Source organism: Camelina sativa, chromosome 6 (assembly GCF_000633955.1).
Source record: "Camelina sativa cultivar DH55 chromosome 6, Cs, whole genome shotgun sequence".
Taxonomy (NCBI): Eukaryota; Viridiplantae; Streptophyta; class Magnoliopsida; order Brassicales; family Brassicaceae; genus Camelina; species Camelina sativa.
Genome location: NC_025690.1, coordinates 2837401 through 2851100, shown reverse-complemented (window position 1 = coordinate 2851100; position 13700 = coordinate 2837401). Strand labels below are relative to the sequence as shown.

The window sequence follows — 13700 nt, the reverse complement described above, 5'->3', positions numbered from 1 at the left end:
AAAAAAAAAAAAAAAAAAAGCGTACAGAAGAATTCGCTGACGATGGCAGCAGATCCGTGCAAGGTGATGATGTCTTTAGCAGCCGCTGTTTTGGAAGCCATGAGGATGCCGATTTTAGACGAAGGCGGTTTTTGTTCTCTGGGAAACCAAAATTTTGAATTCGAGTGCGTCGCTTAGGTTTTGAAAAGAAAATAAGAATATTGATTGAGAGAAGATTATAAATAAATAAATAAAAGAGAGAGAAGAGGAAAGGGGAAAAGGGAATAATAATAAGAAGAGCGTAACGGCTAGTCTTCTTCTTCATCTTTGGAAGTGCGCTTTCAACGGCTACTTGTTAATTAATTTTTATTAAGTTAATATACTAATTAATCGAATCCCAACTATATATATATATATATATATCAATATTTTTTTAAACAATTTATATTTTATTATTGAAAATAGCTAAGAAAAGAACTAGGTGGTATATATTCCTCAATATATAAAACACTTAAAAAAAATTAGCTGACCAAATAAATAATAAACTAGGTAACAATCTGTACTATATGCGAGATAAATCTATCTTAGAACCAATATTTGTTTGTGTCAAACATAATATGTAACTAAAGTTTTTTATTTATTTAATTAAACCTGTATTTTTCGTGTAAAAATACATTTAATCCGTGAAATTTTTGAATGTGTAAGATGTTTTATAGTAGAGAAAATATTGATAAAATTTTACTATTTATTGCAACATGTCTTTTGTGTGGTTTAAAAATCAAATTCATATCTCTTATGTTTTATTTTGCGATCATAACAATTTTACATGTTTCTTATATAACCATAACAACATATACTAAATTACTCGGTAGTATAATTATTTAATTTTATATGTTAGTAACAATCAGATTCTAAACTAAATTTTCTGAAGATAATCTAATTTATTGATTTAATATTTGTGATTAGGCTATTTAAATCTTTTGAGTTAGTCGTTATGTTAATATTTTCTATAAATGACAGATTATTACCAAAATTCATTATGAAAAAATTAATGAAATTCCAAAATCAACGTATTCGTGTAAGTATATATTTCACCCGTGAAATATGTGAATGTGGTGAAGAAAGTAGTTATAAAATGTTACATGGCAATATATATTTTTGTGTGCTTTAAAAATCAAGTTTATATTTATGGTTAATGGAGTAACTATAACAATTTTGCATAATCTAATAATCACCCATTTTAAATATTATGATTTTTGTTGGATACAAAGTTTATTTATAATGATAAGGCTTATTGTCCCATTCCTTTTTAACAGCACATATATTAATGTACAATTAGAACGTATATTCCTATTCGGTTATATTTTACTTATATTGATTTTAAGAAATATAACTTTGACTTGTATATTTTTAAGTAAATTTTAGTGAAATTTTGCCTCTAAATAGTATGTAATTATTTAATTAGTTTGGATATGTGATATTTCAATTTGTATGAGAAATGATGATATATCTAATTATTATTCAGTTAAATGTTTAAAAAAAAATATATATATAATGGCATGTTAATGTAATTAGGTAGAAAATTTAAGGGTATTTTGCTTGGCAGCGACACATAAGATTTTTTCAAAAGTGTGCTTCCCCGTTAATATATATAGGGGATAAGGGATGGATAAATTTTGGTGTTGAGAGCTAAAAAGAGCTCTCTAATTATCCACAAATTTGAGCTGATTTCTTTTTGTTGAAAAAAAAAAAACGTTCCTTTTGAATTATAGCTTCTTCCTGACTCTGCTACACTGAGCTGTTCTATAAGCCTAAAGTAATTTAAGGTAGATCACATAAACCCTAATTATTGCAGAAGCTATACTAATTCTACCAATATAATAAAGTTTAATCATTTTGACAGGGAAACAGATGAATGAAAGCGTTGTTAGCCTCTCTACTAGAGACCTCTTTCAACTCCTTCCAAAAGCTTTCCGCCACTCATTGTTGCGCCATCAAATGTGGTTACCTCTCCGATATTTACGTCTCCAACAGGGTTTTGGGATCTTATACGAAATTTGGCTTCTTGGATGATGCTCATAAGCTGTTCGATGAAATGCCTCAAAGAGACTCCGTGTCTTGGAACACGATGATTTCTGGGTACACGAGATTGGAGGACGCGTGGCGTTTGTTTAAATGTATGAGAAGATCTGAGTGTACTGTTGATGGGTATAGTTTTAGTAGACTGTTGAAAGGGATTGCTTTTGCGAGAAGGCTTGATCTTGGGGAGCAAGTGCATTCTTTGGTTGTAAAAGGAGGTGGTTATGAGTGTAATGTGTTTGTTGGAAGTGCGCTTGTTGATATGTACGCGAAGTGTGAAAGAGTTGAAGATGCTTTTGAGGCTTTTATGGAGATTTCTGAGCCTAACTCTGTTTCTTGGAATGCTCTGATTGCTGGGTTTGTGCAGGTTCGAGATATCAAGACTGCTTTTTGTTTGTTAGGTTCTATGGAGATGAAAGCTGATATGAGTATGGACGATGGTACTTTTGCTCCACTTCTTACTTTGCTTGACGATCCTATGTTTTATAACTTGTTAAAGCAAATTCATGCTAAGGTTTTGAAACTCGGGCTTGAACACGAGATTACTATCTGCAATGCGATGATCAGCTCTTATGCAGATTGTGGTTCAGTATCTGATGCGAAGAGAGTTTTTGATGGCTTGGGTGGCTTAAAAGACTTGATTTCTTGGAATTCGATGCTCACAGGTTTCTCTAAACATGAGCTAAAGGAATATGCTTTTGAACTGTTTATTGAAATGCAAAGGTCTTGGATAGAAGCTGACATTTATACTTACACCGGCATATTAAGTGCTTGCTCTGGAGAAGAACATCAGATTTTCGGAAAGTCCTTGCATGGTTTGGTGATAAAGAAGGGACTGGAACAAGTAACTTCTGTCTCAAATGCATTAATGTCTATGTATGTTCAGCTTCCTACAGGCGCCATGAAAGATGCTCTGTCTCTATTTGAATCCTTGAAATCTAAGGATCTTGTCTCTTGGAATTCAATTATGACAGGGTTCTCCCAAAAGGGTCTCAGTGAGGATGCGGTGAATTTCTTTAGCTACTTAAGGTCTTCAAACATAGAAGTTGACGATTACGCTTTCTCTGCAGTTCTTAGATCATGCTCAGACCTTGCAACACTCCAATTAGGTCAGCAGATTCACGCTCTCGCCACTAAATCAAGCTTCGAGTTGAACGAGTTTGTAACCAGTTCTCTGATCTTGATGTACTCGAAATGTGGAGTAATCAAGAACGCGCGAAAGTGCTTCGACCAGATTTCCTCCAAAGACAGTACAATAGCTTGGAACACAATGGTTCTAGGATACGCTCAACATGGTTCAGGCCAAGTCTCTCTTGATCTCTTCTCCCAAATGTGTAACCAAAACGTGAAACTAGACCATGTAACCTTCACAGCAGTTCTAACAGCTTGTAGCCACTCCGGTTTAATACACGAGGGACTCGAGTTGCTCAACTCGATGGAAACGCTTTACAAAATCCAACCTCGAATGGAACATTACGCAGCTGCGGTTGATCTCTTAGGCAGAGCAGGGCTCGTGAACAAAGCGAAAGAGTTAATCGAAACAATGCCATTGAACCCTGATACAATGGTGTTGAAAACTTTCCTAGGAGCTTGCACGGCTTGTGGGGAGATAGAAATGGCTACTCAAGTGGCTAACCATTTGCTAGAGATCGAACCAGATGATCATTTTACATATGTTTCGTTGTCTCATATGTATAGTGATCTCAAGAAATGGGAAGAGAAAGCGAATGTGAAGAAGATGATGAAGGAGAGAGGTGTTAAGAAAGTTCCAGGTTGGAGCTGGATTGAGATTAGAAATCAAGTTTATGCCTTCAATGCCGAAGACCGATCAAATCCTCTGTGTCAAGAGATTTATTTAATGATTGAAGATATGGCTCAGGAAATGCAGTGGCTTGATTCTAATAATTGGTTTGATCAAGCATCACTTCTTGGTATAAGTCACCTTTAGTTGAATAGTTAATAGCATTAAGTCACCTTTTATGAGTGAATATGCTATAATTTATATCCTCTTTTCATACTAAATCGTATATCATTTACTCCCACCATTTTGCATAGCAATTGTTAGGGCCTGAATTTTACTCTCTAGGGGGTTGTTTGTGCATTCACCTTCTGCTTGTCCAGAGCCAACATAGAACCCTTCACCATCACGGAAAATACAGCATGCTTTTGCCTTAGTTGTGTGATTCATGAATGTTCCATAGTAGTTGCATTATATCCACCCATGATCGATCTGGTCGCATCCAGTGAGAGCTATCTAGCCTTCGTAATTGAAAATAGTTTCTAGACATAACTGAAAATAACTCTTTAATTAGAAAAAGACTTCAACGTAGTGACACAAATTATAAAATTTATTTAATTAGATATATTAAAATCTATTTTAAATATACGAAAATTTTAAAATATTAACTAAAATCAGTTAGTTTGGTTAAATTTTCATTTTGATTCTGAATGGACCGGGATTTATTTTCTTAAACATATAAAAGAAAGATATATCCTTTAAAATATAAAGATAAAAAGTTAGTCTTCTATCTATTTTCTCTTAATTATGTGCTATAAAAATATTTATCTTTAATAACACATATAGTTAAAAATCATAAAGGTTTTCTTTTTATCACATAAAATCTCACAGTTTGATTATAAAATTTATTATTTCATTAAAATTCTGTATTTATGAAGAGAAAAAAAAAATATATGGTATCATATTATATAAAGCTTGGTTCTCAAAGTTAGTAACTCACCAGATCGTGACATGTGTTAGTTTTAACGATCAGAAATCAAAGTTAAAAAACTCACCAGATCGTGACACATGTCAGTTTTAACAACTAAATATCCAAGTTAATAACTCATCTGATTGTGACACATGTCAATTTTAAAGATTATAAATCACATATCAAACTTAGTAACTCATCAGATCGTGACACATATCAATTTTAATGATTATAAACGACAGTTTTCAAGCTTGCTAAAACGATGCAGAAGATAATTGAATCTTATTATATTAAAAAAACTTTGTTAATGCTAAAAGGAAAAGGATTGTAAATACACCCCTCTATATAAGCAAATAGATGATGACATATTTTTATTAACCTTTTGTGTGACACATCATCGTTCTTGAACAAGTCTCGAAGGCAATTTTGTTTGTTGTCTAATCGAAGCAACTATATAAAAAGATTCCTAGATATTACCACGTGTTTTCGTCGTCATTTCTTTGAATTTTGTTTCGTTTCTCAATTTCATAATGCATACTAAGCAATATTTGACTTTGAAGTGTTAACAAAGTTTTTAATACATAATAACTATAAGAGGGGGGTATTGGTTTGAGATTTAAAAAGAATTTTAATGACTTTAAAAGTTTTGTAAAATATGTTGTTATTCAATCAAGACTTTTTAAAACTCTTTTAAAATTTGGTGTTATTAGTTGTAGATTTCTAAAAAGTTATTTAAAATCTTGATAAATATAGTGTTATTGGATTAAGAGTTTTATAAAGTCATTAAAAGTTTTATGTTATTCAAGTAAAATAAAAGAATCTTAGATTGTTAATGAATTTAAATATTATGGTAATTGTTTAGGATTTTATATCATTTCCAAGGTGTTATTATTATTTCTATTAATATGCAGGACATATATCATAGATAAAATATGAATACACAAATGCAAGATAACAACAGAGATTATATAATACTACATCAACTAAACCGAAATTGTTTTTATCGTTGAACGATAGTACGTATAACAAGAAAGTGGGAAGCAAAAATTTTTTTTTTTAAAAAAGCAATAGGCTCATTGGAATAAATTTTCTCATAAAATAGAAAATGGATCAAGGAAAATATACATAAAATTATTAATTCTAAAAAATGTAAATACCCACTTCTATATAAACATGGATCGTCTCATGTTATTCATCTAACAAAATAATTAATTTATTCAAAAATATTGCTTTCAACTTTGTTCTATTGGTCAAACTTTTCTAATGGGGAGACAAATTTTCCTTATTTTTTTCAACTAAAATATACTCCTACTTTCTACTTTTTCAGTTTGGAATAGGTAAGATTAATATGTTGACCCAAAAGAAAATAGAAGATTAATATATGCATATTGTGTAAACAATACATAAGTAATATATTTTTAATTTTTATGTATGTGTTTTTCTAAAAAATAAAATCGACTTTTAGATGTCTTACCATCTTTTTTTTATTGTCACGTTAGCATTTTATTAGTTCATTAAAAAGGTTTTTCCATATAAATTTTAAATATAAGTTCTCAAGTTTCACGTGGTTTTTCATCTTCTTTTCAAATATCTTATTATATAAAGTTTGATGTCAAAATTACTCATTAACAAAATCGTGACATTTGTCAATAGTATCGATAAGATGTCGACAAGTGTCCAGATTACTGCTTAACATAATCGCAACATGTGTCAATTTAACGATCTTAGATTTTGACACATGTCTAAGTTAATCGCTAAAAAAAGTAAAAAAAATATTTACCAAACAAAAAATAAATCTAATCCAAAAACGAAAAGAAAATATTTAACTATCACCATGAGAAAATAGAACATATGTCTTATACAAAGATGTATATTAAGTAGTATCATATATCAAATTAAAACCTTAAGTACAGTAGAAAATCATGAACAACAAAAAAACAAATGAAACCATGCGAGATCAGAAAACCTTGCTAACAAAAGAAAATGGGGTATCATGAGTGATGATCAGATTGTTATGATTGAAAAGACAACTGCATATGAACTTCATATAAGGCTGGATTTAACTACGCTTCATATATGGGTAGACAAACTAAATTAATGTGTAAATTCAATATTTATATACTGCTACACATATATCTTTGAATACTTCCACCTATCTGTCTATTTTCACATCTATGAATAATATACATCATATTATTTTAAAATTGTCATTGTCTAACATAGTTTACCAAAATACAGGGTTCCCAAATTACAACTTCGCAACTTAGACGATTGTAAAGACTTTTCTTATATTTGTCTTATACATTTATGAAAGACGAATCTACGTACTATCAATATTTGTTTATTCCTTCTTTTAATATTTTAATTTAATTATGTTGTAGTATTTTTAGATTTTAGTTATATTACTTAGTTAAATTTGATTTTATTATTAGAAATTCATGATATTTTAAAATATTTTTTTCTATTTTATTTTGAGTTTCTTTTTTATTTTTCAGTTAAAGATATGTAAGATTATTTATTTATTCCTTTTCAAATAAATATTTTAATTTTCCAATGTTTTAGTATTTTTAGAATTTTTATTTTAGTTTATATTTTATATCGATAAATTATCTAAGACTCCTATGTCATCGTGGTTATAATTTTTTATTTTTTTAACTGGCTTTTAATTTCTCAAATTTTATTGGGTTAGTCATAAACTCATTGCAATCATGTAAATATTTTTTTCTCATTTTTTCATCTAAAATATTTTCTGAGTAAACAATTTTAATGGTTAAACAAATTGTTACTACAAATATTATTGGTGAAAAGGAAATACGTCAAAGTGAAAGTAAAGAGACAAAAAAATTGTTTAATTTGTTCACAAATACATTTGATAGGTGGTGATAAAGAGCGTAGTTTAACAATAAAATATTTTAGGGTGTAAAACATATTCTTAGTGATAAAACATAGAGTAAAATTGTACGTGGATGCTAATAAGATGACAATTTGACGGATGGATTGCATGTAAAATATTTTGTGAATAAGTTGTTAAACGTTTTGAAATTTAAAAATAATAATATTTGTAATGGTTAATGTTTGAAAAAATATTTTGGTGGTCGATAATTTAGCTTTAGATTATTGTAAGAATTGTAATAATAATTGTAAAATATAAAATAGAAATTAGTGTATTAAAGTAAAAACTTCTCTCTAACTAATAATATCTATCTTTTTATTTTTGAAAAATATATTTCACTTACAAAAAAAATATTTATATATTTTTAAAAATTTTAATTTTATTATATAATTTTAAAACTCGCACATCGTGCGGGTCCTAATCTAGTTCTTTAGAATATGGCCTACTTAATAACATTTTAAAAAATATTTAAACCTTTCTTTTATTTCATTTTACTTATATAATTAATTGAACCAAGACATTTTTGAATTTTTTTGTAATATATTTCCTTATAAATAGTCAAAGTCTTATATCATTCTAATTAAGCATTTTAAACCAAATTTGATATGTGGTAGATTATATAAATTACATATGTAGTCATTTCTTCTCATCTTAAATTTATTTTCTTCCTAATTCACTAGGTGATAATCTTATATTCAAAGTTTCAACAAATCAATTGTAGTCAAAATTTCAAGAAGAATGATTTTGTTCAATGTATCTTATTCAATCTTAATTCAGAATATCTCTCACCATTAATTATATAAATACCTATTAGATCTCAACCAAAGTCATCAACCTCAATACACACAAAAAAAAATATTTACAACACTTCAGAAAGAAAAAATGGCCAAGATTAGATCAGTAGATGTTGTTGGTACCATCGCAATAATTTTGTTGTTGGTCATTGCAGGTTAATCAAGCATTCTCATTATCAATATTCTTGATTATTCAAAATACTTTCTTAGCTATGTTAAAGCTTATTTATCTATTTTTGACATAAAAAGTATACATATATTTTTGGGGTTTATTGTATTTGATTTTAACTAAATTTTATTATTTTGTAGAACAAGCGAACGCAATCACCGTTGACGCTGATTGTATTGGACCGTGCACTAGCAATTGTCAACAGCTTTGCATATCGAAAGGTTATAAAGATTGGACTTGTGCATCTTTTAGAACCAAAGCGAGTTGTTGCTGCAAACCACGAAAGAATCAAATCTTTGAAGAGTCTGCTCTATTGAACAACTAAATCGTTTTTAATATCGTATTGTATAACGTGTATGGTCACTAAATAAGAATCTCAAATATAAACACAAAATGAATTGATATCTCTTTTCTTCTTTTCACTTATCATGGTGCATGCAAAAGTGTTATGTGAGGTAAAGGGTTAAAAATGAATATATCATCTATTAGATGACTATTTTGAATTATAAAATAAATACATCAGAATAAAAAGTAACATATTTATCTCTCAAATGAAACTCGCGATCATATCTTCCTTTCTTCCAGTTACTCATCAGCTATATAGACAGCGCTTTAGCTAAAAAATATTTTGTAAGGCCAGATTCAACGGATTGGCAATCTATCATATATTGTCTACGTCTCTCAGCTTCGCAACCAGCGTGTAGAGAATTTCCTAGTTGAGTATGTTTTTCAGGCAACATGCAATTTGGAAATAAAGGAATGGGAGAAGGCATGGGGAGGACTCTAATTCTACAACTCAACTAATCTGCTGGACGGATAAGAAAATCTGAACCAGCTTTTGTCGATCCTACTTATGGGGGATAGGCGTTACGAGAGTGGACTCCAACTGTGGTTGTGTCCCTAAAACATTTTCCTTAGCAATTTTAACTATCCAATTTTAGCTTTATATGATGCAGTTGTTGTAAAACCATTTGTTTATATTTTTGAATATAATTCAACATTAGATTTTTTTTTTTTTTAAAGAAATGTATAAGTTTTACTGCAATTAACTCTTCAAAATGTCTCTTGACTAAGACTTATAAGTTGTGGTTTTGTTATTAATCTATATTTTATTTGAGTTCTTTTTTTGACGAATCAGTTCATCCCATCCTACGGTGTTATCGACAAGGAATTGGGTAACCCTTCATTAAAAATAAAGACATGTAAGCCAGCAAGACTTGGTATTGAAAGAAAAAAATATACTATAAGATTTTTTTGTCAACGTAATTTTATTTTCTGAGTCAACACCCATTTAATTAATATAATTACCAAATGAGCAAGTCATCGAACAGTATAATCCCATGTGGCGTGAACATTTCTAAATTGTATTCACTTATCCCATGAGTTAGGCAACTTTTTGGCCTAATCACAAATTTAAAGGATGTTTTACTTTTAAAATGGAATATAAAATATGTTAAATAAAGGTTAAAACATTCAAGGGTCGACAAGTATAAATTTACGTAAGATTCTCACGTTTTCAGAGTGATTCAAAAAACTTTATTACACAAATAACTGTAAGATTTAGATCCACATAAAATACAATATTGTTAATAGAACATTACACAAAATACAATCAAAATAAATTTGTATGAACATTACTTAATCAAGATTTCTATTCAATCAAACAATTATCACCTTTTTGTTCGAAAAAAGAAAAATATTAATCATTTCATTTGGATTTCTTGTTAGAGTTGTTCTTCTCTCTAAACCAATCAACCCAATTACGTAAAACCCACAAAACACTAACCACAATAGCAACCCCAATCACAACAAGCCACGACAACCAAGCCCACCGTGGAACCGCTCCCTCGGCCGCACCACTGACGTAAAACGCCGCCATATCGTACAAAGCCACCGGACCAGCTAGTCCACGAACAAGAGTGTAAAACAAGTAAAAGGGCGGAGACAATAGCTCCCTCACTCTCCTCGCCATAACGACGTCGTGTTTCCTATACCCGGTGATCGTCCAAACGTTCTGACATGCGCTCGTCACCTCCGCGAGGACCAAGAGCAGGAGAAGCGCGTGAGCTCCATGACCGACGGCGAACCGACACGTGGCGAAGACGTAGAGCGTCGCCATGTGGTGTAGGATGAAGATGAAGTCATTAGGGAGGAAGATTAGGTAGTGGAAGAGATCGACGGTGAAATAAGCCATGCTGAAGTCGAGCACGGTTGATTCCACGGCAGTGTTGGGTGAAGCAAATGAGTGAACGGCGGCGCGTGGGGTTGTTAAAAGCGCGTGAGAAGCCATTACGACGGCGGGAGTGCCGTGGAAGAGTGACATTAAGCAGCTAGCTCCTAAATGTGATGATAATTTCCATGACCGAAAAATTATGAAATAGCCGATGAGGTATACGGCGAGGAAGAGGAGGAGAAACGATGGAAGTGTCACCGGAGAAGAAGAATGGTCAAACGACGACGTTGCCATGGTTCTGTTTTTTTGAAACTGTTTGGGACGTTTAATGTGAAAGTGGCGATTTTTAAATTGAGAGAATTAAATGATCTGGTGTGGTGAGGTGTATGGAATGTTTGGATTAAGGATTAAGATTAACGTGTATGCGTACAAGTAGTAGTGTGCGTGCTTACAAGTTATGCTCTGGAGGCTTCTTTGGATATTCGTTTCGTACTATACAAGATGTGTAAATCACAGAGTTGTAGAGCAAATACTCTTTGATTTGTTGTATGATCCAACGTTACATTGTTTTTCTTTTTTTTTTATGTCTGAAGACTAAAAACAACGAACAAACAGAAAATGAGGGAAATATTGTAGCTAGTAAAGTCTAGTAAAGCCCACGTAGATACGTTTGTTCAAACAGTTTCAAGTGCGGTAGTACAGCTCTCAGTGCCGAAGGTAGAACATGCTTCAGGAAATAGGAAATTGGATCCGAGACATGTTTTACTTTATGTAAAAAGGGCTATACTACGACACTTGAAACTGCCTAAACAACCATATCCACGTAGACTTTACTAGATGATTTTAACAGCTACTGATGATGATGACATTGAATGTTTGAGTTCGTGACAAAAATGCAAGAAACTATATATAAGGTTCTACGAAGGATCACACTGGATATGAAAGTTGATAATATTGATGTAAGAAACAAAATCGGCATGCTCTGTGAATCTGAATCGCGATGTTGGAGAGATGATTATAACCTCAACCTTCTGTGAATCTATGACTACAATTGGGGCAAGTGTAGTATGTTGTCTGTCCTTCATCCGCTGATCTCGTCTGCAAAAACCAGAAATATCCCATGAACACAATTCTTTGAAGTTGAATCAAAGAAGACAAGAACTAGAAACAACAGAATTAAAAAAACTGGAGTATTATTATACCTGTCTGGTTGTGTATACAAGCTCTGGGTGCTGGCATTTCTCGCACGCCTTTTTGATCTGCAAAGAGACGAATCATCCATCAACATCATAAGCCAAGGATTGAGAATAAAAAGCGTGAAAGAGCTGTTATCTTATTACAAACCTTTGGCAGCTCTGCGTCTTCCTGCGCCTTTTCACCAAAAAGAGATATTCCTAATTCTCTTCTGATATCCTGTAATAAGCAAAGAGCATGAGTTGTATACTAATGTTCATGATACAATGTTATTGCAAAAAAAGTAACAAAACAGTATCTAATATACAGGCATGAAACCTAACTACATAGCAGGAAATGATTTTTTCAATGTATGTGTGTGCGTGTTCATAGCCTAATAACAATGGACTAACACAAATCATCACAACTCTGTGAAACAGAAACCAAATTTACACAACACAGCTTATGAATAACATACAGATTATATCTATGATGTAGCAAAAAACATACCTCAGCAGAAACTGTGTAAGCTATGTTCTTGTCAATGATATCTGAAAAAGCACAAATAACGAAATCAACCAACCAAGAAACAAGAAAACAAAAACTGATTCGATTTTGATGATATAAAGAGAGAAACTCATGGATACCTTTGGCATTTCTCGTTGTTTTGCAAAGTGGACATTCTGCACACTTGGTTGTTTTCAAGATCAGCATCGTCCCACACAAACCACAGAACAAGAAACCACTTTCTCGAGATTTCTTCATTACAGAACCTTTTTAAAACACAAAGACACCCAAAAAAAAAAAAACATTTGCTAAAACGAATAAGTAAAGTAATCATCTTTAAGCTTGATATCTTCATTAATGTCAGATAAGACTTAACTCTATGTTCTAAAACATCAAATTACAACTAAGAACTCCATTAAGCTCATACCCAGAATCTAAAAATCAAGACTTTAAATCCATTGAAGTTCAAAAATTCGAACTAACCAAGCAACTCATACGTCTACTTAAACCATTGAAAAAAATGATAGTGATACTAAAAGTTATGCATCAACAGAATTGGAGAATCATCAAAGTACCTTCGGATTACGATCGAGAATGCTTTTCGCAGAGAGCGTCTCGAGAGACAAGGAATCTAGGGTTTAATGGGAAGACGCAGAGCTTTTATAATGGACTTGAAAGAAGGCCCATTTGAAATCGTTATCGAGCCTTTACAAATAAAAACTAAAGCCCACACAGAGAGAGTCTTTGGTGGTTAGGTAGGTAGGTTGTGTCCACTGAGCTAATTGTGTCCTTCGGTTAATTAATTAGATTTTATTTTTGCTGCCAACTCTAAGAATAATGATTTTTTTTTTTAAGTGATCAGTCATCAGACACATCACTGGCAGTGAATCAGACAAAGAAAGATAATTGTTTTTATGTTGTCATCAATGGCGTGTTTTCGGCAATTACCAACCACGGTCCACTCAAATTAAACCATTTTATGAATTAATATTTCTATCAAGAATTGGTTGATACTTGATAATTGTTTTTTAAAGTATAATGTCATGTTGTCGAATGAAATCATATTATTCGATTGTTTTTTTAGTATAATATTACTATAAATTTTTTAGACTAAATGTGTTCGGATTTGGATTAAACCTCTGACTAATCTTTTTAAATCTTTTTTTTAAAATCCTTTTTAATCTTTCTGTTTAAAAAAAAAAAGACAAAAATCCTTTGAATCTTT

The 13700-nt window shown here is 31.4% G+C and overlaps 4 protein-coding genes across 4 annotated transcripts; 2 read left to right on the top strand and 2 right to left on the bottom strand.

Annotated features, from left to right (window-relative positions):
* LOC104790219 (putative pentatricopeptide repeat-containing protein At3g25970) lies at positions 1678-4066 on the top strand. The gene is made up of 2 exons (XM_010515924.1): positions 1678-1805; positions 1883-4066. Exon 2 carries the CDS (start codon positions 1895-1897, stop codon positions 4004-4006), a length of 2112 nt encoding a protein of 703 aa, XP_010514226.1. The 5' UTR covers positions 1678-1805; positions 1883-1894; the 3' UTR covers positions 4007-4066.
* Positions 8508-9004, top strand: LOC109133444 (defensin-like protein 75). The gene is made up of 2 exons (XM_019246561.1): positions 8508-8608; positions 8763-9004. Exons 1-2 carry the CDS (start codon positions 8542-8544, stop codon positions 8945-8947), a joined length of 252 nt encoding a protein of 83 aa, XP_019102106.1. The 5' UTR covers positions 8508-8541; the 3' UTR covers positions 8948-9004.
* LOC104790218 (TLC domain-containing protein At5g14285-like) lies at positions 10193-11182 on the bottom strand. The gene has a single exon (XM_010515922.1). It carries the CDS (start codon positions 11087-11089, stop codon positions 10331-10333), a length of 759 nt encoding a protein of 252 aa, XP_010514224.1. The 5' UTR covers positions 11090-11182; the 3' UTR covers positions 10193-10330.
* LOC104790217 (DNA-directed RNA polymerase I subunit RPA12) lies at positions 11415-13129 on the bottom strand. The gene is made up of 6 exons (XM_010515921.2): positions 13051-13129; positions 12616-12741; positions 12479-12519; positions 12140-12208; positions 11998-12054; positions 11415-11893 (listed from the first exon to the last, which is right to left on the bottom strand). Exons 2-6 carry the CDS (start codon positions 12731-12733, stop codon positions 11819-11821), a joined length of 360 nt encoding a protein of 119 aa, XP_010514223.1. The 5' UTR covers positions 12734-12741; positions 13051-13129; the 3' UTR covers positions 11415-11818.